The sequence below is a fragment of the Pleurodeles waltl genome, chromosome 1_2, assembly GCF_031143425.1.
Source record: "Pleurodeles waltl isolate 20211129_DDA chromosome 1_2, aPleWal1.hap1.20221129, whole genome shotgun sequence".
Taxonomy (NCBI): Eukaryota; Metazoa; Chordata; class Amphibia; order Caudata; family Salamandridae; genus Pleurodeles; species Pleurodeles waltl.
Window position 1 is genome coordinate 1,150,905,756 of NC_090437.1, and position 27,591 is coordinate 1,150,933,346.

General features: G+C 48.8%; 1 protein-coding gene across 1 annotated transcript in view; it reads right to left on the reverse strand.

Moving 5' to 3' along the window:
• LOC138248881 (proton channel OTOP1-like) overlaps positions 1 to 27,591 on the reverse strand; it is a 317,938-nt gene that overhangs the window by 83,791 nt on the left and 206,556 nt on the right. Inside the window, exon 4 of the mRNA XM_069202863.1 lies at positions 10,624 to 10,682. Coding sequence (XP_069058964.1) covers positions 10,624 to 10,682 — 59 coding nt within the window. The remainder of the gene's footprint in view (positions 1 to 10,623; positions 10,683 to 27,591) is intronic.

Consider the following 27,591-nt stretch of genomic DNA (forward strand, 5'->3'; position numbering starts at 1 on the left):
CCACATGGCTAGGGTAGGGAGGGGGGACACTCACATCGACGGTGCAGTTGGTAATGACTCCTCTTCTTTCCTTGTGCATGTCATGTAGGTCAGCGCCCACCAGAAGAAGGACATTTGGCATGCCATCGCCAAGGAAGTCCGGACCCTGGGGGTCCACCAGAGACGGGGCACCCACTGCCGTAAAAGATGGAAGGACATTCACCGCTGGAGCAAGAAGACGGCGGAGGCTAAGCTGGGGATGGCCTCCCAACGTGGGAGGGGTGCCCGTCGCACCATGACCCCTCGGATGTTCCGGATCCTGGCGGTGGCCTACCCTGAGTTGGATGGGTACTTGAGGGCATCACAGCAGACACAAGGGGGTGAGTACACTCTCATTCAGCTGACTTTGCGTGCAGTGGAGGGGTCTGGGTGTGGGAGGAGGCCTGTGGGTGTACCTAGGCCAGGCAGAAATACGTAGGCTAGGCCCCTCCGTAATGCAGGCCATGTGGCATTCTACCCCACCGCAGTAGAGTGCCAAGCACAGGTATACATGCCCCTGTGGCATCCATGTGTGCAGAAGTCCATCTGTAGAGGCCAGGAGCACGGCGTAGTGCAGGGGGCTGCTGTGTCTGTATTGTCTGCCAACTGTAGCGGTATGCCATGCACTCAACCTGTCTTTCTTCTGTCTCCACCCCCCTTTTTCTGCTCTCCCTCTTCTTTTGTGCATCAGCATCATCAGGCGGAGGTACAGTGGCACCGGAGCACGAGGGAGCTACATCCCACATGGCCATGGAGGGCCACACCACGGACTCAGAATGCACCAGTGGGACGGAGGGCGAGGGGAGCTTCACGTCGGCCACCGGATCACCAACCAGCGACACAGACTCATCTGCCGATGGGAGCTCCCTTGTGGTGGCGGCACCATCTGTGCGCCCCACTTCTACAGGTACAGCCGCCACCTCCCCTACCAGCACCACCCTCCCAGCAGCCCCTCAGCGTTCGCCCCGTGCCCACTCACCCAGGAGGGTGGGCATCACCTTCGCCCCAGGCACCTCAGGCCCTGCCCCAGTCACCCCTGCTGCCCTCAGTGAGGAGGCCATTGACCTCCTCAGGTCACTCACTGTTGGGCAGTCTACCATTGTGAATGCCATCCAGGGTGTAGAAAGGGAGTTGCAACACGGTAATGCATTCCTGGAGGGCATTCATTCTGGTCAGGCTGTCCTTCAGTGAACCCTGCAATCTCTGGCCTCAGCACTGATGGCAGCCATTGTCCCTGTCTCTAGTCTCCCCCCTCCAACCTCCTCCACCCAGACCCAATCCCCTGTACCCCAGCCTGTCCCAAGCACACCATCAGACCAGCATGCACACACCTCAACACACAAAAGTAGCTCAGGCAAACATAGGCACCACACAACCCACAGGCACACACACAAGCATCACCCACGTGCAGACACTCCAACATCCACTGCCTCCACTGTGTCCTCCTCCTCGTCGTCTCCCTCCTCCGTCCCTGTCTCGTCTACACTCTCACCTGCATGCACTACATCTACAGGCACAAGGACTCGCACCACAACACCCAGCACCACACCCCGCTCACCTGCACTCGCCACCTCCACTCCCATTTACACTTCCCCTGTGTCCTCTCCCAATGTGTCTGTGATGCCCCCTCCCAAAGTACACAGACGCAGGCACCCACACACCCAACATCCATCCACCTCACGACAGCCTCCAGTACCTGCACCTGCACCCAAAACACCTAAAGTGACACCTCCTACAACCACCTCCTCTTCCTCCACTCCCAGACCTCCTCCAACTACCCATCCCAGTGTTCGTCAGAAACTGTCCCTCTGCAAAGTTGACCTTTTTGCCCCCCTCCCAATTCATCAGTCCTGTTGTAGAGCCTCAGCCAAAAAGCCTCCAGTATCAGTGGTGCCTGTTCAAGGTGTGTGGAGTGCACCGGCCACCAGGGCAGGCAGTGTGACACGGAGCCAAGGCACTGCCAGTCCACCCCCTGTAAAGGCTCTGAAGTTGGAAAGTGGCCGACGGGACCGTGTGAAGACTCCTGGAGGCAAAACAACTCACAGGGGTCCCAGGGGGATTGCAAAGTCAGCTGTGACTCCTCCAAAGGTGGGGAAGGCCCAGAAGAAGTCTGCACAGCCTGGTGTGAGCATCACGGCAGAGAAGGGCGGCTTCCTTCCCGGCGGCCGGGACGCCACCGCCAGCACCATCGTCACTGGTCAGGAGACCACCGCCAGAGTCATTGCCCAGGAGGGCCCAAGTATCGTCACTGGTCAGGAGACCACTGCCACCGCCGGAGTCAGTGCCCAGGAGGGCCCAAGTATCGTCACTGGTCAGGAGACCACCTCCACCGCCGGAGTCAGTGCCCAGGAGGGCCCAAGTATCGTCACTGGTCAGGAGACCACCGCCACCGCCAGAGTCAGTGCCCAGGAGGGCCCAAGTATCGTCACTGGTCAGGAGACCACCGCCAGAGTCAGTGCCCAGGAGGGCCCAAGTATCGTCACTGGTCAGGAGACCACCACCAGAGTCATTGCCCAAGAGGGCCTCGGCAGCAACAGCCCCGCTGGGCAATGAGGGACCGTCATGCCACACACCAATGCCCAGTCCAGAGACCGCCATGGCAAAGCACTGCTGAACAGTCCAGAGACCGCCATGGCAAAGCACCGCTGAACAGTCCAGAGACCGCCATGGCAAAGCACTGCTGAACAGTCCAGAGACCGCCATGGCAAAGCACCGCTGAACAGTCCAGAGACCGCCATTGCTAAGCACCGCTGAACAGGGCATGCACCGCTGAAGAAGGAAAAGACCGCCACATCAAGCATCGTTATCCCATGTGCAGCTGGGACAGTAACGGGACAGGAACTGTCACGGGGAGACTAATCCAGTCGGGGCACCAGTCCCCCTCCAGAACCAGTGGTGGCTGTTATCTACTTGAGAGACTGTGGCTTTGCACTCCCCAGGATGGTACAGTGGGCAAACCACCCACTGTAGAGACTTGAGAGACTGTGGCTTTGCACTCCCCAGGATTGAACAGTGGGCAACCCACCCACTGTAGAGACTTGAGAGACTGTGGCTTTGCACTCCCCAGGATTGAACAGTGGGCAACCCACCCGCTATAGAGACTTGAGAGACTGTGGCTTTGCACTCCTCAGGATGGTACAGTGGGCAACACACCCACTGTAGAGACTTGAGAGACTGTGGCTTTGCACTCCCCAGGATGGTACAGTGGGCAACCCACCCACTGTAGAGACTTGAGAGACTGTGGCTTTGCACTCCCCAGGATACATCAATGGGCATGGAGCCCCGTCGTGGATCTGGCTTTGCACTCATCCGGCTGAGGTGCCCCCCCTTCCTTTCCCCCTGAGGTGCCTGTTGTTTTTCTCTCTGATGCCCCAGCAGTGTTCTCTCCGTTTGTGGACAGGTATCTTGTGTGGGCCTCGCCCATGCATTTTTGGACTAGTGGTGCACGGACACTGATTTGTGCTTATCTGCGCTACTTCTTGTAATGTATATACTTTTGAATGATTTTATAATATATCTGTATATATTTGAGACATGTATATTGAAACATTACAATGTTTGAACTGATTTTGTTTTGTCTTTGCATTCTTCCGGGGGGGTTGTGGGTTGTTACTGTGATGTTTGTGAATGCATTGGTGTGTGTGTTGTAATATGCGAGGGTGGGAGTGGGGGTGGGGGTGTTGCGTGTGTGTGTCCCTGACTTTTGCCTGCCCCCTCCCCTACGTTGTAGGTGCAGTACTCACTGTTGTCTTCGCTGGCGCCGGCGTTGCTCTTCGTAGATGAGTAGGAATACAAGGGCCGGTAGGATTTGAAATTCCGGATCCATGGAGTCCTCCTTCCTCGTGGGATGTGTTCCGGTGAGCGTTTTGCCATTGCAGAAACTGTTTCCGCCGTGTTTATATCCATGGTGAATCCACCCCGGAAAAGGTGGCGGATTGGCGGGTTGTGATACTATGGGCGGTACATTGTCTTCCACCTGTCTGTTGGCGGTGACCGCCGCACTGCTTGTCTGTACCGCCGTGGCGGGCGGTGTGTTAAAGTGGCTGTCTTTGTTGGAGGTTTCCACCACGGTCATAATTCCCTTTTTTTGTCCGCCGGCCTGTTTGCGGTATTACCGCATCTTTAATACCGTCCGCCAGGGTTGTAATGACCCCCTATGTCAGTTAATAAATTCTATTCAATTTGAAAGCAACTACAAAAAAAAATTACAAACTGATTTTAATAGCAATTGAAAACCCAACTTTATGGTAAATTCAGATGTTATATTACTATTTTGGAACAGACACATTTAGAAAGTTGTCTTTTTCCTGTCTAAAATGAAAATGTTTTCCTGTCAGTGTCCAGGTGTCTCCTGAGCCATGAATGTGTTCTCCAGTGGTGAGATCGGTACTGCTCCCAGAAACTGTCCAACTGTCACCAGTCCCCCTCCAGAACCAGTGGTGGCTGTTATCTACTTGAGAGACTGTGGCTTTGCACTCCCCAGGATGGTACAGTGGGCAAACCACCCACTGTAGAGACTTGAGAGACTGTGGCTTTGCACTCCCCAGGATTGAACAGTGGGCAACCCACCCACTGTAGAGACTTGAGAGACTGTGGCTTTGCACTCCCCAGGATTGAACAGTGGGCAACCCACCCGCTATAGAGACTTGAGAGACTGTGGCTTTGCACTCCTCAGGATGGTACAGTGGGCAACACACCCACTGTAGAGACTTGAGAGACTGTGGCTTTGCACTCCCCAGGATGGTACAGTGGGCAACCCACCCACTGTAGAGACTTGAGAGACTGTGGCTTTGCACTCCCCAGGATACATCAATGGGCATGGAGCCCCGTCGTGGATCTGGCTTTGCACTCATCCGGCTGAGGTGCCCCCCCTTCCTTTCCCCCTGAGGTGCCTGTTGTTTTTCTCTCTGATGCCCCAGCAGTGTTCTCTCCGTTTGTGGACAGGTATCTTGTGTGGGCCTCGCCCATGCATTTTTGGACTAGTGGTGCACGGACACTGATTTGTGCTTATCTGCGCTACTTCTCGTAATGTATATACTTTTGAATGATTTTATAATATATCTGTATATATTTGAGACATGTATATTGAAACATTACAATGTTTGAACTGATTTTGTTTTGTCTTTGCATTCTTCCGGGGGGGTTGTGGGTTGTTACTGTGATGTTTGTGAATGCATTGGTGTGTGTGTTGTAATATGCGAGGGTGGGAGTGGGGGTGGGGGTGTTGCGTGTGTGTGTCCCTGACTTTTGCCTGCCCCCTCCCCTACGTTGTAGGTGCAGTACTCACTGTTGTCTTCGCTGGCGCCGGCGTTGCTCTTCGTAGATGAGTAGGAATACAAGGGCCGGTAGGATTTGAAATTCCGGATCCATGGAGTCCTCCTTCCTCGTGGGATGTGTTCCGGTGAGCGTTTTCCCATTGCAGAAACTGTTTCCGCCGTATTTATATCCATGGTGAATCCACCCCGGAAAAGGTGGCGGATTGGCGGGTTGTGATACTATGGGCGGTACATTGTCTTCCACCTGTCTGTTGGCGGTGACCGCCGCACTGCTTGTCTGTACCGCCGTGGCGGGCGGTGTGTTAAAGTGGCTGTCTTTGTTGGAGGTTTCCACCACGGTCATAATTCCCTTTTTTTGTCCGCCAGCCTGTTTGCGGTATTACCGCATCTTTAATACCGTCCGCCAGGGTTGTAATGACCCCCTATGTCAGTTAATAAATTCTATTCAATTTGAAAGCAACTACAAAAAAAAATTAAAAACTGATTTTAATAGCAATTGAAAACCCAACTTTATGGTAAATTCAGATGTTATATTACTATTTTGGAACAGACACATTTAGAAAGTTGTCTTTTTCCTGTCTAAAATGAAAATGTTTTCCTGTCAGTGTCCAGGTGTCTCCTGAGCCCTGAGTGTTCTCCAGTGGTGAGATCGGTACTGCTCCCAGAAACTGTCCAACTGTCACCTAACCAAAGATGGCTCCCTTGTCGTGAGATATGTATTGCTCTTAGACATTAGAAAAAGGACTCTGAGTGTGGAAAGTGAAACTCACACCTTGGTCTGCCTCCTTTTTGTCTCTCTAAACACAGTGGTGCCAAACCCAGTGAGAGGGGAGAATCAAACCAGAAGAGGTTTTGGGGTTGGACAAAGAATTTCCCACAGACTGGCATGGGGCATAAAAGTAGAGCTCACAGACCTCTTCTTAGAACATTCCTGGACCTGTGGAGAATCAGAAGAAAAATTGCACTGCTGTCTTAAGATTCTGATGGAGGACTGGACCTGCTTGCTTAAACACAGGGCTCCAGAAGTGATTCCAAGCATCAGTTAGCTGACATGTTTGAGGTACGCCTATATTTTCAGAGGCCTCTCCCCTGCAACTGCCTAGCTGACCAGTTCCAACTGGACCTGTCCTAGACCCGGCTGCTGGCCTCTGTTGTAATGAGTACTAAGTCCCAAGTGAAACTTTAACTGTTTTGAGAGCGTACACCTCCTGTCCAAACTGCAAAATCTGGAACTTAAAATAATTTTGCCAACTTTTCAGCCTGGAAAATCATCAAAGACTGGGATCGCTGTTGAAGGCATAGCTGCTGATGCTGAATCACTGGTTAGTCTTAGCCTGCTAGTTTGCCCCGCTGAAGGAAATCTGACTTCCAGAAAAGTCCGAACGTATAAGGTAGAAGGCTTAATCGGGATCAAGGCTGAGTAGCAATCGGTCAATTTTGAGGCCTTCTTGGGCACAGACTTTGTACTTCGGCCGCACCAGAGTTTACCCACCTTCTCTGATTACTGCAACGGGACTTTGGTCTTCAACAACTCACTGTCATCAAGCCTTGCTTCAGATCCACCTTTAAGCTGGCCCTGCTAACAACTTGTGATGACCACTTTTCTCCATGAAAATTTCCAAGTCTGATCCTGGCCCCTGTTCTGACCAGTCATCTATTGCGGTTGGCCCTAACTTTTGACTTTGACTCAGCCTAATGCAACCGGATGACAGCTGTTGGTGATCTGTGCTTTTTGGCTGTATTTTTTATTTAAACTTTAAAAATTCATATCTCTGGTTCAACATATTGGATTTTTGCTGTTTTGGTTTCATTTTATTTATTAAAATATTTACAATGTGTTTTAAATAGTTTTGAATTTGCTTGTGTTTTCACTTTAATACTGTTTCAGTACTGCATAAAATACTTCACAAATTGCCTCTAAGTTAAGCCTGACCACTTTGTGTCAAGCTACCAGAGGGTTAAGCACAGGTTTATTTATTGGCTTTTATGGTTCTCCATCATACGTATTGCACATTTTATTTGAGGTGGGATAACACCCCTCCCTCATCAGCTAATTCTTCAGTTTCTTACAATACCCATTTATAAGCAAGATTTGGTGAAGCCAATAGGTTTCACCTTTGCCAATGGTTTTAGCGGTGTTGTACAGCATCAATGATGCTATGCAGTATTTATAATATGCAGGAAAAATAAAACCTATGTGGTCAAATCAGTCATTTTGTGGGTGCATGCACCTAACGTGTGCACCTACAAAATGACGTGTGTTTTGTGTGTGTGCACCTACAAAATGACATGAGTGTTTTTTTCCCTATTGTTTACCGATCTAAGTTGGATTGGTTAAAAATGTTAAACAGCACAAGCAGATGCTGAAAGAATGCAGGTGGAGGAAGCAACAGGAAGGGCGGAATCATGAGTGTTTGGAAGCAACAGGATAGGGGAAGCAACACGGTGAGCGGGCGGAAGAAACACAAGTGCATAGTGGCAGAGGCAATACAGAGGGCACCGGTGGGGAGCAGCTATGTGGAACCCACATGGAGGTAAGTAAACAGAGACAGAGCAAAGTAGGTGATGCAAAAATGAACAAATAAGAGAGAATACAATGTTGAATTAAAGCACATGGGAGAGGCATTTAAAAAGGCAGAGCTGTATGAAAATTTAAACATACAAAAGAGCAGATCAAATGACAACGTTGTGGAAAATTCAATTTTTTTTAATCTTAAGAAAATAAATGTGCTGAGAGAAGTGAGCAAACATAGAATGGTAAAAATGCATGTACTCGCACGGAATGCTTCTGAAAGAAATGTGTTGGAAGAAGTGGGAAAACACAGAGAATGGACGAAATGTACACACCTGCATGGAAAGTTTTGAGTAAAAACATGTTCCTATAAAGCAGACATTTATGGAAGGTTAAAAAGAGTCAGTCAGATATATGTAAATAGGTTATGCTCCAGGAAGGTACAAATACTAGATGGACAGCCTAAAACAAGTAAAAACATCAAATAGAAAGCAAGAAAATAAGTCCACAATATGCCTTTTGCGACCAGACAGCTGTTCTGGCTGGCAGACTTTGACTAAAAGGGTGACATGAACAGATTTTCAATTATGCTCTGCCTGTTCTCACCAACACTGAGATGGCACCAGTAAATGTATTTCCCGAGAGTGGTTATTTGTTCAACATGTTAAAGCAATCTTTATATCTCCTCTTACTCCTTCCCCAGGCGCATTGCAGCGCTATTGACGGACTGCCTGCTTTATTGCTGGGAAATTCAAGGATGTGTGCATTGCCCGAAAATACCCAACTCTAATGCATGAACTAAGCGGTTTTCTCTCATTGCGTTCTTTCTTTTTCATAACATAATTTTATTGGCAGCGCAATCCACCAATAGAGGGAAGGAAAATATATAAGGAGGGTAACAGGAATTCACGAGTAAAACAGACGTACTACAAGAGTAAGTCACAGAAAATGCTTTTGGGAATTGGGCCTATTGTATAGTAGATGAGGAGGGCCTCAAGGAGGTTAAAAGGGCAGAGGGATGCAAGGTCATTGTTCCTATATTTAGTGGTGCCGGGTGGACACAGGAGAATTGGAAACAGATTAAGAAACGTATATTCTTTTGTGGAGGTTCATATTTTCATGTGGTCATACTCATTTCCTTTTAACAACTGATACATCTGATCAAATTGGCCAGAAGACTCAATGAGACGATTCGTATTTAACATATAGTTGTACATGAAAATGTATCAACAAAGGAGTGTTTTACACCGTGGATTTTGAGTGGACATTAAAGAACTCAAGATTGGTGTGTATATATATATGAATTATTTATTTATTTTATATTTATGGTACAATATTTTGCACTTCGGTGTTAAAACCGTCTGATTGCATCAGAGACCAAAATATGGGTCAACTTCCAGACTTCTTCATTCAACAATTTATTACTTTGTGATATAGAGACCACAGCACGTCAATGATTTGTTCTATAAATGTTTTTAGACATATTAAATGGGGTGTTTCATAATGTATTTATAAGAAAACGTTAATATGTTTGCCATGTCGTATTTGGATAATGGATCATTGGTTGTTTGCGGAGTTATTGGGTTCAGCCCATCTTTTGAACTGGCACCATGATACCACAGCTTTCTCTCGTGTTTCATAGGTGTAAAACGTCGGCCACCATGCACTCAGTTGTCCCAGCTACACGGGTGACGTTTTTAGTACAAACTGGCCCAGATTTACTAAGATGCGTCGAGTGAAGGGAAAAGTATAGGGCAGTGCCATATCTCCAAACGTTGGCCTGCTGAGGATTTCCTCACCTGAACTGGCACACAATGAGGCTTCATGAATAATGCACAGCCTCACGTGGGATTTGGATTTCCAGTACAAATTTCAATGCATAGAGTGTCGCAGACGAGTGAGATACTTTGGATTGTGCTGTTCACGCCAATTCACATGCAAAACAATATTTTCTGGGGGCCAATCAATGTAACCACACAAAGCGGCTCAAGGTGATTTTGCTGCTTTGAAAGGGACCCTTTTCCAGGATAAATCATATTCCGTGTGTGAAGGTAAATCACTGTTGCGCTTTAGATCACACTGGCACTGCTCTGCAAAGCCCGAGTAAAGAATGATATGTATATAGCATCTTATTTGCTCTATTGAGCAAATCTTAATTGACATATTATTGCCCTTAATTTCTGAACATTATTACCAGACCCTTTCCAAAGCAAACATTGCAATAAATGTATAAAAACAATGGCTTTATAACCGTATATTTATTTATCAAACATATGTTGTTACATGTGAACTTTTTACATTCTAATCGGTCTTCTCAGATATCACTGTTTACCAGCAACATAAGACAATGGCATTTGGTCGATATGCTTTATCTGCTTTATTTCCATCTAATCATCTCCCTTGCTTCTGGATGCCATTACCAGTACTTCATACCTTCACAAATTATTGGTTATCAGTAAGAACACACATAACAGTGTCTGATTTTCATGCATTTCAGCACTCTTGCAATCTCATGTTGTCTATTTGACAATGGCAGTCAAATCTCCAGACACATGTTCATAGTATCGCCATTAAATAATGCAATAAAGGATGATTTACATCGACTAAAAACTTAAATACTCTGGGTCTACAAGAAGATGCTATAATGCCCCAGTGGTAAGGAGGAAGTCAGTGGAACATTTGCACATTTCTCTTTATTTGGTTTATGTTCACTAATACAATCTTAGGTTTCGAAATTAGTTATTTCATACATTATAAGTAGGAACAGGGAAAAGTTTAGGACAACCACAAGCTAGCCAGCAAAGTATGCTGAATTACCTTTCAATGGTTTTAAAAGCCTGGATGATGTCCTTTGAGTGAAACCATAGAAAGCATACCTACAATGGAAAGAAAATAAGAGAAAGGAAATTCAGATAGGACATACATTTGGAATTGATACACATAAATTATGTCAGTGTGTGCAAAATACATACTTCAATCGCAGTTCAATATTTTAAGCTGCATTGCAACATTAAAGAAAGAGAGGCATCATGTGTGTGACTTTGGAATTATAGTGTGGAATCACAGATCCAAAGATGTGGAATCTCTTTATAACAGGTTGTCAATAATATTATTACTGCAGCTGTGTTCTGAAGTCAGAACACACCTGTAATGAGAAAATGATGCAACTAGTTAGTTGTTAGAAAGTATTACAGAGTGACATCTGTGATAGCACCCGTCCTTTCCCCACTGTCACCTCACTTGTAGGAAGAGGAGCAACTTCTGGGCGGAAAGGCAGCATCAGATATAAGAGACAGACCACAGAGAGGGGTCCCAGAAAGCTATCTGCCGCAGCCTTTTGAGGTCAGAGAGGTCATGGACAGTGGAGCAGCCACCTTACATTCAGAGATGAAGTCTACAAACTATACATATTTTTTGTTTTGAATGTTCTTACACTAAAATGAAAATTCAAAAACAGGACCTTGACAACAATGGAAAATAAACCAGTGTATGCAGATTTTCAGTCTTTCATCAGAGAAAAGTGTGCCTCTAAGGATGACAGAAATTGGCTGAGAAGGTGATAGAGAGATTTCAAAGTTTTGAGCCATGGACTTCTCTGATTTACCTCCAAGCCTTAGCCATTTAAAGGTGCCATTACAATCCCTGATGTGGTGAAGCAGTGATTTATGGTTGGTATGTTTTGAGATTCAACTGATAGTTGTTAATTTGGTTAATTTGGTAGAACAGTGACATGTATTGAAGACATCGCACTTAATACCTGCTTACACTGGGAGACAATTTATGAATTTTAGAGTTAATCATACATGGCTACATTTGGAAGAGGTTGGTATCCAAGGTGAATTCAAGTGAAACAGCATTTGCTGAAAGATGGGGTTTGAATTCATCAAGGTTAATTGCATTGAGCCAGTTTTGAGCAATCTCTTGCTTCTGTTTTTGACATATAACACAATTCTGTCTTTGTTGGTTTGAATTTCAAGTTTGCACTGGACATCCAGATCTGAATGAAGTGCAAATAGTGCTTGAATCTTTGGAGCAAAGGATACTTTCAGGTAGAGTTGTGGATATTGGTGAATCTTGATGCCGTTTTCTGTGAGTAAGGTCCTAAGGGGCTCTATGTAGAGGTTGAAAATTACCAGAGACTATATGGAATCCTGTGGGACTCCACATGGGATAGGGATGTTTTGGGATCTGCAGGTGTCCTTATGAACAAATTGGTGTTTATCAGAAATTTAGAAAGATAACTGTAAAGCATTGGTGGTGAATGCCATTTAAGACGCCAGGGTGTGGGCTATTGTTGGATGGTCAATTGTGATAAAGACATCTAAGGGGTCCTGCAATACTCGAAGGATGGAGTCATCTTGATTTATTGTCTGGAGGACAATGCAATGTATAAGCTTGTGGGCTCCTTGCTACAGCATGAACTGAAGCCACAGGGGTAGTCATGCAGGACATGGTTACCATTGATGTGAGCACAGACATTTGGCAGCTCACTTACTAGTGTTACAAGAGCTGATGTAAACCAACAAAAACTGTGTCACTCTTATGGAACTTGAAGTATCTCCACTGCCTGAGCTCCTCAGTCCGAAGAACTACTTCGATTGTTTTTTTAATGCAAACCACTCCTACTAAGTGACTTACTTCTTCCTAGAAATTGCTCCTCACCAGCAACGTTTGTTGCCAGGCAGGCTTATTTAGAGCTCTTAATGAGAGGAGAGTGGTTTGCAGGAAAGTATTTCAAAGAGGGGTCACTGTATTGAAAATTAGATAATGGAGGGCATTGATAACTCAATAATTGTTGTATCTTTCTTACTTGGACAAGGTTAAGAAGTAGGTAAGAAGAAGTAGGTGGTGAATTAGAACATCTCCCTCATCACTCATCTTGTGGTCCACACGTTTGTTCCCTATACATAATCACCCACTGGTCAAAGCTTTCTTCGTAACCAAAGTGGCCCTTCGATGTCTTAATCTAACTACTGTATGTGTAGGGTTGTTCCAGGAGCCTTGTCAAAGGCAGTTCTAAATATTGAATAAGAGCAGAGAGAGGTGTGAGCCTTGGGGTACATCATCTGACACTGCTCTGGAATGTAATTAATCTGCACCAATGATGATTTGTGACTATGATTTGTGAGAAAGTAATTAGTCTACACTAGGCAGATCTAGATACCCTGTCAAACAGTCTAACCTATCTAAAATAATTATCTGTCCCACTGTGTTGCAATTGTCAGAAAGTCCAAGGGCCTTCTTTAAATAAACATTTGCATAAGGTTACAAAAAAAAAACTAAACACGGGGACAGAATCCAAAGCAGACCTATGTGTGCTAACAGGCCCACTTGTCTGCTTATGGCAGGTTGGAAGTAAATATAATGGACAAAGTTTTAAGTATCACTAAGGATCCTTTGCCTCTTAGAAAAGTCAAGTAGGGTTGCAGTAGACTCAAGTGGCATGAAATCATGATCGTACTTACATGTGTTTCATTTCCAGCCAAACAAGATACATCTGGCAATTGTCAAATCCAAATACAATGTTACCATGGAGCTAAGTAACAAAGCAGAAGATCGAGATAATAGCAGGTTAAGGACTTTGAGACACTCCAGGGTGCAAGGTCACCTCCAGGAGATGAATTCAAAGTTGTTGGGTTCATGAGAGACATTGCGTTCTCGCATTTATTGTAATAAGAAAAATGTAGCTCAGGATTCAGCACTGGTGTCAATGTAGTGTTCAGTCCATATTCAACAATATCGAATTAGCTGTTAAAGGTCAGAGGAAAAACTAAAATAATGGAACGCCGGACTGCCCCAGGGCAATGCTCCTGTCAATGTATACTATTAAACTATTTAAATGCAATGCGCTGTGGTGTTGTAGCAGAGACCCCTGCTTGTAAATGCACTTTCCTGTAATGATACTGAGTAATGTTAAAAAAAACTAACTTTAATCAACACACCACACCAATACATGAATTGTTTTATTGATTGATTCTGTTAGCTCACTGGAAACAAATTGACTGGTCTGTGAAGGATCCAGGTGATTGTTGGCTGGCAGCCACCAGTCAATTTAAGGCCATGAGCTGATAAAATTACAAGAAATAACAACAGGACCAGTTCAGCGGAAGACAGTGTTCTTTGTCGGTTTCACTTCTATAGGGGCAAACAAGGAAGGCTGCAGGTTGGCAATGTGGAGTTCTTGTGAAGGGAGGATCCCAGTAGCAGAGACGATGCATCAGTTCTGCCCAAGGTGGTGCTATTGGCAGAGAAGATGCGTCAGTTCTGCTGGATCCACAGACAGGCTGGCAGAGCACCTTCAGAACCATTTCTAAGGGTTCAGGACTGGGGGGGGGGGCACCACGTGGCATGGTAGGACTCACAGATGGCAAAGGTTATGTCCCAGCCTTATGGCCTGAGGCTCTAGTCAGGAGGTCTGCCAACTAATCTGAGAGCCACCTTGGGGTCCTAGGTTCAACTGTTGCAGTTCCAGTCCTTCCCATTGAGGTAAGAGGGCAGCAGATCAGCAGGGCAGTAGTCCTGCAGAGCAGTGGCCCAGCAGAGTGGCAGCCCTTTCAGCAGCATAGCAGTCCTTCTTCCTGGCCGAGTAACCATAGGTCCTAAAATATACTGAAGAGTTGAAGTCTGAGGTCCAATATGTATACCCAGTTTTGCCTTTGAAATGGGGGAAGCTTCTAGAGGCTTTTTATTGACGTGCACAGGTAGCCTCCCCTCCTTGCCCTGACTCTGGACTAACTACTGGAGTATGTAGCCCTTTGTGTGGAGGCATGACACAGACTATTCAAGTGTAAGTGTGTCTGTGCCCAGCTGCTCCTTTCCATCCTGCCAGTGATGACCCACTCAGGCACACCTAATCTCTCTATTGTGTGTGGCTGTTTAGAATGAACAAAGTCCAACTATTAACTATACCCAGTCATGTGACCCAGAGACAGACTTCAGGCAGCAAATGGCTAAGGTTAAGGCAGGAAAATGCCAACTTTCTGAAAGTTGCATTTTGAAAACTGCAATAAAGAAATCTGACTTTACCATAAAAGATGATTTTTCATTACAATTCCAAAGACACCAAACATTAGTTTGGTTCCTGACCCCTTCTGACATTACAGCTTATTAAAGGTAAGAAGGTAACTCCAATGTTATCCTAAGGGAGAGATGGGTCTTGAGAAGAGAAAAATGAATGTGCTAGTTTTTCACTACCACAACATGTCAAACCTAAAAGTACATATCTAACTTTCTAACTAGACCACACCCTGCCCTCTGGGCTGTTCAGGGCCTACCCTATGGGGGCCTTATATATATTAAAAAGGAAGGTTTAGGTCTGCTAAACAGTTCATTTTTCAAGGTCAAAATATCAGTTTAACCCTGCATACATATGCTTCAATAACAGGCCCAAGACACGTTTGAAAATATTACTTAAGTGTGGGTGGCACAATCAGTGCCGCAGGCCCACTATTAGCATCTTTTTAACAGGTTCTTTGTAGAGGTCTTTCCACTTTACTAGGGACTAATAAGTAAATTAATTATGCCATTTAGATGTAAGCCAATGTTACCATGTTTTAAGAAGTGAGTGCAGGCACTTTAGCACTGGTTAGCAGTGATAAAGTGCACAGAGTCCGAAGGCCAACAAAAAACAGCTCACCAAAAGTGGTGGGGGTGAAAGCTAAATGTTTGGGGAAGACCACCCTAAGGCTGAGTGGTCTAACATGCTGTAAAGAAAAAAGACATAAAAGTGTGGGAGGTGGAGCTGGGGAACAGCACAGTAGTCAGATGCATGTACTACCGGCTCTCACTTTGTGGAGCTTGCAGTGGGTACAACCTATAGATAAGAAGGTTTCTACAGCCTCAAATTAAGCATTTCACAACCATTGTTGTCTCCAAAGAGAACAATATGGCCATTGGGACAATATCAAGAGGGCTGCACCAATCTTCATGTCATCCTTTGCCCCCTACTTTCATGGCATTGACCACCCACCTCTGGGCTTCAAGTATATTTTCTAATGATGTCCCCCACCATTGCCTTTGGTTTGTTTTTCATGTCTACTTCTGTGCCCTATACATTGTTCTTTGGATCCCAGACACCTGAGGACCCAAACAGTAAAGGATACAAAAGGAAACAACAGCAGACACACTATTGCAGTGATCAGATATACATAAGTGAACTGTCTTTGTGAGCTCTAGAAGGCACTATGCAGTCTTATTTGTGCAAGGTCACAGCAAATGTGAACAGCTCTTCTGTTTTTTTGCCAGAATCAGAACAATGACAAATGAACACTTTGCTTCAGCTTATTTTTAAGGTATCCACATTTCTGGGTCTACTTGAAAGAATACTTTAAGGTCCATGGGGGTCATTACAACATTGGCGGTAAAAGCCGCTTACCGCTGTGCAGAAGACCGCCAATACACCGCGGCGGCGGCGGGAGACCGCCACAGCTATTATGACACGCATCACGGAATCCGCCGAAATTCAGACACCCACACAAGTCCGCCACACCAAAGGTCAGCGATAAATATGCGGAAAAAAATCCTCCACTTTCACGCCAACAGAAACACGCCCATGCTATTACGTCCCACGGATCCACACGGCGGTCTTTCAACCGCGGTATTCCATTGGCGGTACACACCGCCGCACTCAAAATACACACACCTCTCCAAAACACCGCCACATAGGACAATTCAAAATACACACACCTGAGACACATACAAACACCACTCCCACACATCCAATACAATATAAAACACACACTCACATCACCCACAAACCCCTATGACCACAAATTAGAGACGAAGGCCAGAGAGAGACAGCACAGAATAGATAACACCATCACACAGAGGCACACTACACCATCACCCACACAACATCCACGCACAAAACACCACATACCACTAAACCCACCACACTCATCAACACATACACCACCCCACACATCACACACACCACCCCATGTCACGCCAAAGACACCCCCGCTTCTCCGAGGAGGAGCTCAGGGTCATGGTGGAGGAAATCATCAGGGTAGAGCCACAGCTATTTGGCGCACAGTTACAGTACACATCCATAGCCAGGAAGATGGAGCTATGGCAAATAATAGTCGACAGGGTCAACGCTGTGGGACAGCACCCAAGAAATAGGGAGGACATCAGGAAGAGGTGGAAAGACCTAAGGGGAAAGGTGCATTCAATGGTATCCAGGCACCACATCGCGGTACAGCGGACTGGCGGCGCACCCCCACCTCCTCCCCCACAACTAACAACATGGGAGGAGCAAGTCTTGTCCATCTTGCATCCTGAGGGCCTCGGAGGAGTCGTCGGAGGAACGGACACTGGTAAGTCTAATCTTCACTATCATATCCTCCACCCTACCTGCATGCTATCACACACCCCCACCCTCACACCCTCCCCTATCACCCTAACTCCTCACTAATCTACCCATAACACCAACCAACCACCCATCCCTACCCCAAGACCTGCATGACACAACTAAGCATGGACATCCATCACTAAAGCATGCCCACTGCACAGACCCACAACACCCCCCAACCATCACCACACAAGCCCCCACACAGGAATGGCTGCACTGGGGTTCACGCACACCCATCCATTGCACACCATGAAACACACACATGCAATATTCATGTTCTCATACCCCTGCAGGAACCCGAAGGACCGTCAACACACCAGAGGGTCCAGACAACACCACTCCACCCCCAGTAGAGGCCCACAGTGACGACAGCAGCTCTGCCCTACTGGATCTTGATGACCAGCCCGGACCAATGGGGCCTCAGGACAGTCGGTTCCCCTTGCCCAGCCACAGCCCAACACCGAACTGACACCCTCTATGAACACCAGCACAGCACCCACCCAGCGGACCCATACCTCCCTACCCAGGACAGGTCAATCAGCGGTGTGTCCACCACTACAGGGCACCCAGGCTAACCCACCACCCCAACAACAACAGGGACCTGGGGGCAGTGGTAGTGGGCACACGGTCCAGGGGACGGAGGCACAGGAACACAGGGAAACTGGGAGGGCTGCTGTGCGACAGAGGGAGGACAGGCCAAGGGAACCCACTCTCCACGAGGCCCTATCCTCCATCATGGGAGCATACCACCACTCCCAGGAGACGATGGCAACGGTCCTGGATAAGTTGCAGGAGACCCTGCGCCTGCAGGAGGAGCAGTATTTGGGGTTCAGGGAGGAGCTCAGGACCATCGGCTCTGCCCTGGGCGCCATCATAGGGGTGCTGACGGACATTCAAAAGACCTTGAGGGACACCATAGCACTCCAATGGCCCCTGACACTAGCCAGGACGACAAACTGCCCACCACCTCCGCCGGCGCTAGTGGACAGGACGCCCCGCCACAGGACCACCACACCAGCACCCCACCCCCTGCAGACGGACAACCACCACGCAAGCGGGCCCTGAGATCCAGGAACAGGACAGAGCAAGATGGCAAGACCCCCGCCAGGAAATAAGACTACCTTGATTGTCCCCCCACTGTCCCACTTTGTTACCCTGTCCAGATTGGAACTGCCCCAGCTCCACTTCCAATGGCCAGATGTGCAATGTACCTGTGAGACTAATAGACTGGACTCTGCCATGGACATTATTCCACCATGACCTCTCCCTATTTCACAACCCCCCTACATTTTTATGCACTTCAATAAACACCCTTGAAAGCTCAATAATATTGGAGTCAGTCAATGATTGTGAACTTTGTATTGTCAATTACAGTGTTAAAAAAGGTTAGCCATTGGAAGGTCAACATACCAATGTCACACATCACAAGCCTTTCAAGGGTGCAAGCTGTTGACACATAGGTCAACACATTAGTGAAACTGAAATGGAAGGGGACAACTCAGTTAACAAATAGGGAGAGAAATGTAGGTACAGGATAGAGGTAGACGTGTGAAATGTAATATAATGTGAAACATGAAATTGTACTCACCTGTGTCTCATTGAAAATATTGCTGTATGACTGCCTCCCTGTTGTCGTTTTCATCTTCATCAGCTTCCTCCTCATCACTGTCCACAGGCTCCCCAAGCTCTCCCGCTGCAACAACACCATCATCTGGATCATCCTCCTGCAGAAAAGGCACCTGGCGTCGCAATGCCAAGTTATGGAGCATGGAGCAGGCGATGATGATGTCGCACACCTTCTTCGGTGAGTAGAATAGGGACCCACCTGTCATATGGAGGCACCTGAACCTGGCCTTCAGGAGGCCGAAGGTCCGCTCGATTACCCTCCTAGTCCGCCCATGGGCCTCATTGTAGCGTTCCTCTGCCCTGGTCCTGGGATTCCTCACTGGGGTCAGTAGCCAGGACAGGTTGGGGTAACCAGAGTCCCCCAGTAGCCATACACGGTGCCTCTGGAGTTCACCCATCATATCAGGGATGCTGCTATTCCGCAGGATGTAGGCGTCATGTACTGAGCCAGGGAACATTGCATTTACCTGCGAGATGTACTGGTCTGCCAAACAGGCCATCTGGACATTCATCGAATGATAACTCTTCTGGTTCCTGTACACCTGTTCATTCCTGAGGTGGGGGACCAGAGCTACATGGGTCCCATCAATGGCACCTATGACGTTGGGGATATGTCCGAGGGCATAGATGTCACCTTTCACTGTAGGCAAATCCGCCACCTCTGGGAAAATAATGTATCTCCTTACGTGTTTCAGCAGGGCAGCCAACACTCTGGACAAGACGTTGGAAAACATAGGCTGGGACATCCCTGATGCCATGGCCACTGTTGTCTGAAAAGACCCACTTGCTAAGAAATGGAGCACTGACAGCACCTGCACGTCAGGGGTATTCCAGTCGGATGGTGGATTGGTGACATCAGGTCAGGCTCCAACTGGGTACATAGTTCCTGGATTGTGGCACGGTCAAACCTGTAGGTCACGATGACATGTCGCTCTTCCATTGTCAACAGGTCCACCAGCGCTCGGTACACCGGCGGATTCCGCCATCTTCCAATATGTCCCAACTGACGGTGCCTAAGAAGGACAACAGCGAAAAAACTGTCAGCATTCCTCCAGGTATGTACCCACAGTCATACACAAGACTACACCAGACAATTAACCCATTCGGGAAAGGTTTTGAGTGTAGGCCTCGGTATGTGTGACGCAGTAGTAAATGAAGCCATGTGGGCCCCTGAAATGGCGGCGGCCTGACCTCTAAAATGGGACAATGGAATTGTGGGGTAACTGCGCTGGCGTTGCACACCGTCGCGGTAGGCGGTCGTAGAGCGCGGCGCAATGCTGCATTGGTTAACATTGGACCCTATGGGTCCCAGGAGCCAATTAATAGGTGCGCTGGCTTTGATGATGCGCACCGCCGCGGACGTCACCACCATTTTCTATCTCTTCAATCACTAGATACCTGACCTTCGACAGGAGAGGACCTACACTGCTAGTGCTGCTGTGACCTCGGTCTGGAAGCGACGATGGCTGCTGCGTCTGGGGAAAGGGCCCCTGCCTTCATTGCACAGGAGTTGGAGAATCTTGTGGATGGGGTCCTCCCCCAGTATATGCTACTCTACGGTCCTCCAGACCAACAGGTTAGTACACAGGGAGCACGTTGGATGGGCTTGGCCTGGGTGGAGAGGGCTGGGTGGATGAGGGAAGGGGGCAGAGTACATAGAACAGTCATGCATGGGGATGAATGGGCTACAGGGATAGAGTTGGGAGGGGGCCAATTACAACGACGGTGCAGTAGGTAATGACTGTTCCTCTTTCCTTGTGTATGTCATGTAGGTCAGCGCCCACCAGAAGAGGGACATTTGGCGTGCCATCGCCAAGGTGGTCCGGACCCTGGGGGCCCACCATAGACGGGGCACCCACTGCCGGAAGAGATGGGAGGACATTCGCCGCTGCAGCAAGAAGACGGCGGAGGCTCAGCTGGGGATGGCCTCCCAACGTGGGAGGGGTGCCCGTCGCACCATGACCCCCCTGATGTTCCGGATCCTGGCGGTGGCCTACCCAGAGTTGGATGGGCGCTTAAGGACATCACAGCAGACACAAGGGGGTGAGTTCAACCTCATGCAATGGACTTTGCGTGCTGTGGAGCTGTCTGGGTGGGGGTGGTGGGCTGTGGGTGTCCCTAGGCCAGGGCGAGTTAGGTAGGCAAGGCCCCTCCGTTATGTAGGCCATGTGGCACTCTACCCCAGCTAAAAAAAAAGGCAAATTGATGTATAGTTGCCCCTTTGCCATCCATGTGGGCAGATGTCTACCATTGCCATGTAGGCCATTTCCCAGGAATTGCATGTGCAGAGGGCAGGAGCACGGCGTAATGCAGGGGGCTGCTGCGTTTGTCTTGTCCGCCAACGGTAGCGGTATGCCATGCACTAAAACTCTCTTTCTTATGTCTCCACCCTTTTTCTCCTCTCCCTGTCCTTCTGTACATCAGCATCATCAGGCGGAGGTACAGTGGCACTGGAGCACGAGGGAGCTGCATCCCACATGGCCATGGAGGGCCACACCACAGACTCTGATTTCACCAGTGGGACGGAGAGCGAGAGGAGCTTCACGTCGGCCACAGGATCACCAAACAGCGACACGGACTCGTCCGCCGATGGGAGCTCCCCTGTGGTGGCGGCACCATCTGTGCGCCCCACTTGTACAGGTACAGCCGCCACCTCCCCTACCAGCACCGCCCTCCCAGCAGCCCCTCAGCGTTCGCCCCGTGCCCGCTAACCCAGGAGGGTGGGCATCACCTTCGCCCCAGGCACCTCAGGCCCTGCCCCTGTCACCCCTCCTGCCCTCAGTGAGGAGGCCATTGACCTCCTCAGGTCACTCACTGTTGGGCAGTCTACCATTGTGAATGCCATCCAGAGTGTAGAACGAGAGTTGAAACACGGTAATGCATTCCTGGAAGGCATTCATTCTGGTCAGGCTGTCCTTCAGCGAACCCTGCAATCTCTGGGCTCAGCACTGATGGCAGCCATTGTCCCTGTGTCCAGCCTCCCCCCTCTAACTTCCTCCACCCAGACACAATCCCCTGTACCCCAGCCCATCCCAAGCACACCTACAGACCAACATGCACACAAGTCAACATCCAAAAGTAGCTCAAGCAAACATAGGCACCACACTCACCACAAGCACTCACACAAGCATCAGACCCATACAGACACAGCAACATCTACTGTCTCCACTGTGTCCCCCTCCTTCTCTTCTCCCTCCTCCCTCCCAGTCTCGTCTACACACACACCTGCATGCACCACATCTACAGGCACTAGGACTCGCACCAGGACACCCAGCACCACAAGCCGCTCACCTGCACTCACCACCTCCACTGCCATATACACGTCCCCTGTGTCCTCTCCCAGTGTGTCTGTGACGCCCCCTCCCAAAGTACACAAACGCTGGCAATCACTCACCCAACATCCATCCACCTCACGACAGCCTCCAGTACCTGCACCTGCACCCAAAACACCTAAAGTGACACCTCCTACAACCACCTCCTCTTCCTCCACTCCCAGAGCCCCTCCAACTACCCATCCCAGTGTACGTCAGAAACTGTTCCTATGTCAAATTGACCTTTTTGCCCCCACCCCCCCCTCCAATTCATCAGTCCCGTCGTAGCGCCTCAGCCAAAATGCCTCCAGTACCAGTGGTGCGTGTTCCAGGTTTTTGGAGTGCCCCGTCCACCAGGGCAGGCAGTAGGACCCGGAGCCAAGGCACTGTCAGCCCACCCCCTGTGAAGGCTCCGAAATTGGAGATTGGACGACGGGACCGTGTCAAGACTCCTGGTGGTACAAACAGTGAAATGGGATCCAAGGCGATTGGTGAGTCATCTGTAACTCAAAAGAAGGTGGGGAAGGTCCCGAGGAAGTCTCCCCAACCTGTTGTGAGTGTCACGGCGGAGAAGTGCGCCATCACTTCCGGCGGTCCAGACACAACCGCCAGCACCCTCGTTACTGCTCAGGAGACCACCACCAGAGTCATAGCCCAGGAGGGCTCAAGTATCGTTACTGGTCAGGAGACCACCGCCAGAGTCATAGACCAGGAGGGCTCAAGTATCGTCACTGGTCCAGAGACCACCGCCAGAGTCATAGCCCAGGAGGGCTCAAGTATCGTTACTGGTCAGGAGACCACCGCCAGAGTCATAGCCCAGGAGGGCTCAAGTATCGTCACTGGTCCAGAGACCACCGCCAGAGTCATAGCCCAGGAGGGCTCAAGTATCGTCACTGGTCCAGAGACCATCGCCAGAGTCATAGCCCAGGAGGGCTCAAGTATCGTTACTGGTCAGGAGACCACCGCAACCGCCGGAGTCACAGCCCAGGAGGGTCCAGAATCTCACAGCCCCGCTGGGCAATGATGGAACGTCATGCCACACACCAATGTCCAGTGTGGAGATCGTCATGCCACACACCAATGTCAGTATCTGAACCGCCATCTTAGGCTACCGCTGAACAGTCCATAGGCAGCCATGGCAAAGCACAGCTGAACAAGGCCAAGACCGCCATGGTGAAGACCGCTGAACAGGGCAAAGACCGCCATGGCAAAGCACCACTGAACAGTCCATAGGCAGCCATGGCAAAGCACCGCTGAACAAGGCCAAGACCGCCATGGTGAAGACCGCTGAACAGGGCAAAGACCGTGTGGGTATGAATAGTCCGGCACATCAGGCATCGTTCTCCCATGTGCAGCTGGGACAGTGACAGGACAGGTACTTTCACGGGGAGACTCATCCAGTCTGGGCACCAGTCCCCCTCCAGAACCAGTGGAGACCTGCATCTACCTGAGAGACTGTGGCTTTGCGCTCCCCAGGATATGGCAGTGGGCAATCCACCCACTGTAGAGACTTGAGAGACTGTGGCTTTGCACTCCCCAGGATGGCACAGTGGGCAATCCACCCACTGTAGAGACTTGAGAGACTGTGGCTTTGCACTCCCCAGGATGGCACAGTGGGCAACCCACCCACTGTAGAGACTTGAGAGACTGTGGCTTTGCACTCCCCAGGATGGCACAGTGGGTAAACCACCCACTGTAGTGACTTGAGAGACTGTGGCTTTGCACTCCCCAGGATACATCAATGGGCATGGAGCCCCGTCGTGGATCTGGCTTCGCATTCATGTGGCTGAGGTGCCCCCCCTTCCCTCACCCCTGAGGTGCCTGTAGTGTTTCTATCTGATGCCCCGGCAGTGTTCTCTCGGATTTTGGTCAGGTATCTATTGTGGGCGTCGCCCATGCATTTTTGGACTGTTGGTGCACGGACATTGTTGTGTACATATCTGCACTACTTGTTTTGTACATTTATTTTTGACAGATTTCGTGATATATATCCGTATATTTTTTAATGAGTAGTATATTGGCAAAATACAAAGTTTGGCCGCTATTCGCTTTGTCATTGCATTCTTCCGGTGGGGTTGTGGGTTGTTACTGTGATTTTTGTGACTGCATTGGTGTGTATGCTGTAATATGCGAGGGTGGGGGTGTTTGGTGGGTGTCCCCGTAACTTTTGCCTCCCCTGTGTCGTAGGTGCAGTACTCACCGGTATGTTCTGCGCCTATGTCGCTGTTGGTCGTAGATTAGCAGGAATGCAAGGGCAGGTAAGATTTGTAGTTCCGGGTCCATGGAGTCCTCGTGGGATGTGTTGAGGTGAGCGTTTTCCCATAGCAAAAGCTGTTTCCGCCGTGTTTTTATCCACGGTGACTCCGCCCCGGAAAAGTTGGTGGATTGGTGTGTTGTGATAGTGTGGGCGGTACATTGTCTTCCGCCTGTCTGTTGGCGGTGACCGCCACGCTGTTTGTCTGTACCGCCCTGGCGGGCGATGTGTTAAAGTGGCTGTCTTTGTTGGCGGTTTCCGCCAGGGTCGTAATTCAATTTTTGTTGTCCGCCGGCCTGTTTGCGGTATTGCCGCAGCTTTAACACCGTCCGCCAGGGTTCTAATGACCACCCATGTGCCTAATGTGACTGTAATCTAATTTGCCTGATAGTTACAAGTCCTTTTTCCAAGATGGCCAGGAAGCACTCCTTTCAACAAGGTGGTATGCCCTATTTTTAAATGTTTTGGTTTAAGACAGTCAAATATTATGTATTTATTTATTAATCGTGATTTATGTTGCTTCATACAGAAAATGTAGGACTAGTACAAAGCAGATAAAGGACATTTAGAATGCAGTCAGGTGCAGGAGTTATCCATTATCTAGATTTCCTAAGTCACTGCATCTGTGATATGTTAAGGCCAGTTCTGTAATTTTACAGAGACATCACAAAATGGTCACATATGCCCTCTATGGTTGTTGGGGGCATGGGGGGGAAGGCTAGCACCAAAAAAACACAATGTATGTTGGCAAGGGGTTCCTGAAATACTTACGCATGAGACATACCATTAGTAGAAAGAGTATCTGAAAAGTTCAGTTATTTAAAAAAACGAAAGTCTCCTAAGGCATGTCTAGTTCCACTTTGAGAAGAATTCAAACATGTTCCTGAATTTGGACCTGGAAATCTCAGTGACTTGCATCGATGCCATTGTGATTTGAAAGATGCTTGGTAGATCACCTGTGTCTCTGAGTGAAGCTTTCTGACTGAGAACACTCCGTAAATGAAATTGAATGTTTAAACCTGTTTCCTGGCTCTGCTTGGTGTGAACTAGGGGTTCCAATCCTAATCTCAAGTGGTGATGTTTCTGTTGGGTCAACATATCCTGGGGATTGTTTTTCAGACTATTATGATTTTTTTTGTGGAAGATTTGGAAAAACTGCTCTAGTGGTACTGACCTCTCCTTGCACTGGTTCTCATCAACTCCACATAGTGTACAGTTTGTAGGAATAGACTGATTTTGCAGAGCAACAATAGCTGTATTACATTATATATCAGGCTCATGGTGGGCAGTCTGTCTTCCATTGCTTTCCATTACTATGCAGGTTTGTATTGCTGTTCCGCTCCTTCCATGTGGGTTGCTAGTATATCTGATTCACATTACACAAAGTATCCTGGGGGCCAACGGAAGCATGCGTTCCAGGGCACTACTGTAGTACTGATAACACTGGCACACATGTGCACCAGAGTTATTGTGAGAGGGAATTCCATCATTTGCTTGGGACTTGGCACCATGAAATGAGGGAATCTCTTTGCCTCTATGACCATGCTGCATTATGGATTTGGGAGCAAAGGCAAAGAAGCCATCAGGAGGCGCACTGGCAGTGTCTCAGGGGTGCACCACTTGGCTGATGGGTTTGGGAGTACTAATAAGACATTGGCCCTCATTACAACATTGGCGGTAAAAGCCGCTTACCGCTGTGCAGAAGACCGCCAACACACCGCCGCAGCCACGGAATTCCGCCACAGCTATTATGACCCACATTTCGGAATCTGCCAAAAGTCAGACACCCACACAAGTCCGCCACACCAAAGGTCAGTGATAAACTGGTGAAAAAAAAACTCCACCGTCACGCCAACAAAAATACGCCCACACTATCACGACCCACGAATCCACGCAGCGGTCTTTCAACCGCGGTATTCCATTGGCGGTACACACCGCTGCGCTCAAAATACACACACATCTACAAAACACAGCCACATTGGACAATTCAAAATACACACACCTGATACACATACACACACCACTCCCACACACCCATTACAATATAAAACACACACCCACATCACCCACAAACCCCTACGACCAAAAATTCCAAAAGAAGGCCAGAGAGAGACAGCACCAGCAAGAACAACAGCATCCACAGGCACACAACACCATCACCCACAGAACTTCCACGCACCTCACACAACACCCCACTACATATCAGCACACTTATCACCACACACTCCACCCCACACATCACCTACACCACCCCATGGCACGGCAAAGACACCCCAGGTTCTCGGAGGAGGAGCTCAGGGTCATGGTGGAGGAAATCGTCCGGTAGAGCCACAGCTATTCGGAGCACAGGTGCAGCACACCTCAATAGCAGGGAAGATGGAGCTATGGCTAAGAATAGTGGACATGGTCAACGCAGTGGGACAGCACCCAAGAAATCGGGAGGACATCAGGAAGAGGTGGAGCGACCTACGGGGGAAGGTGCGTTCCGTGGTCTCAAGACACCACCTGGCGGTTCAGCAGACTGGCGGCGGACCACCACCCCCTCCCCCACAACTAACAACATGGGCGGAGCAGGTCTTGGCGATTCTGCATCCTGAGGACCTCGCAGGAGTAGGTGGAGGAATGGACTCTGGTAAGACAAATCTTAATTATTACATCCCCCACCCTACCTGCATGCCAGCACATACCCCCACCCTCACCCTCACCCCCAGCACCCCAACTCCTCACATATGTCTCAACATCACAAATCACCCATCCCAACACCAAGCCCTGCATGCAACAACAAAGCATGGACACACATCACTAAAGCATGCCCACTGCACATACCCATACAACCCCCTAAACCATCATCACACAAGGTCCCACACAGGAATGCAAGCACTGGGGTACACGGTCACCCACCCATTGCACACCATGACACACAGAAATGTCATAACCATCCTTTTATACCCCTGCAGGACCCCTACCCAACGTCACCGGACAGGAGGGTCCACACATGTCCACACCACCAACAGAAGAGGCCCACAGTGATGACAGCAGCTCTGTCCAACTGGATCTAGATGACCAACCCGGCCCATCGGGGACCTCAGGACAGCCTCACCTAGTCACAGGCCACCACAGAGCTTCCCCCCTCTGGAAACAGCAGCACAGCACCCACCCAGCGGGCCCATACCTCCGTCCCCAGGACACGTCAATCAGCTGTGTCTCCACCACTACAGGGAACCCAGGATAACCCACCACCC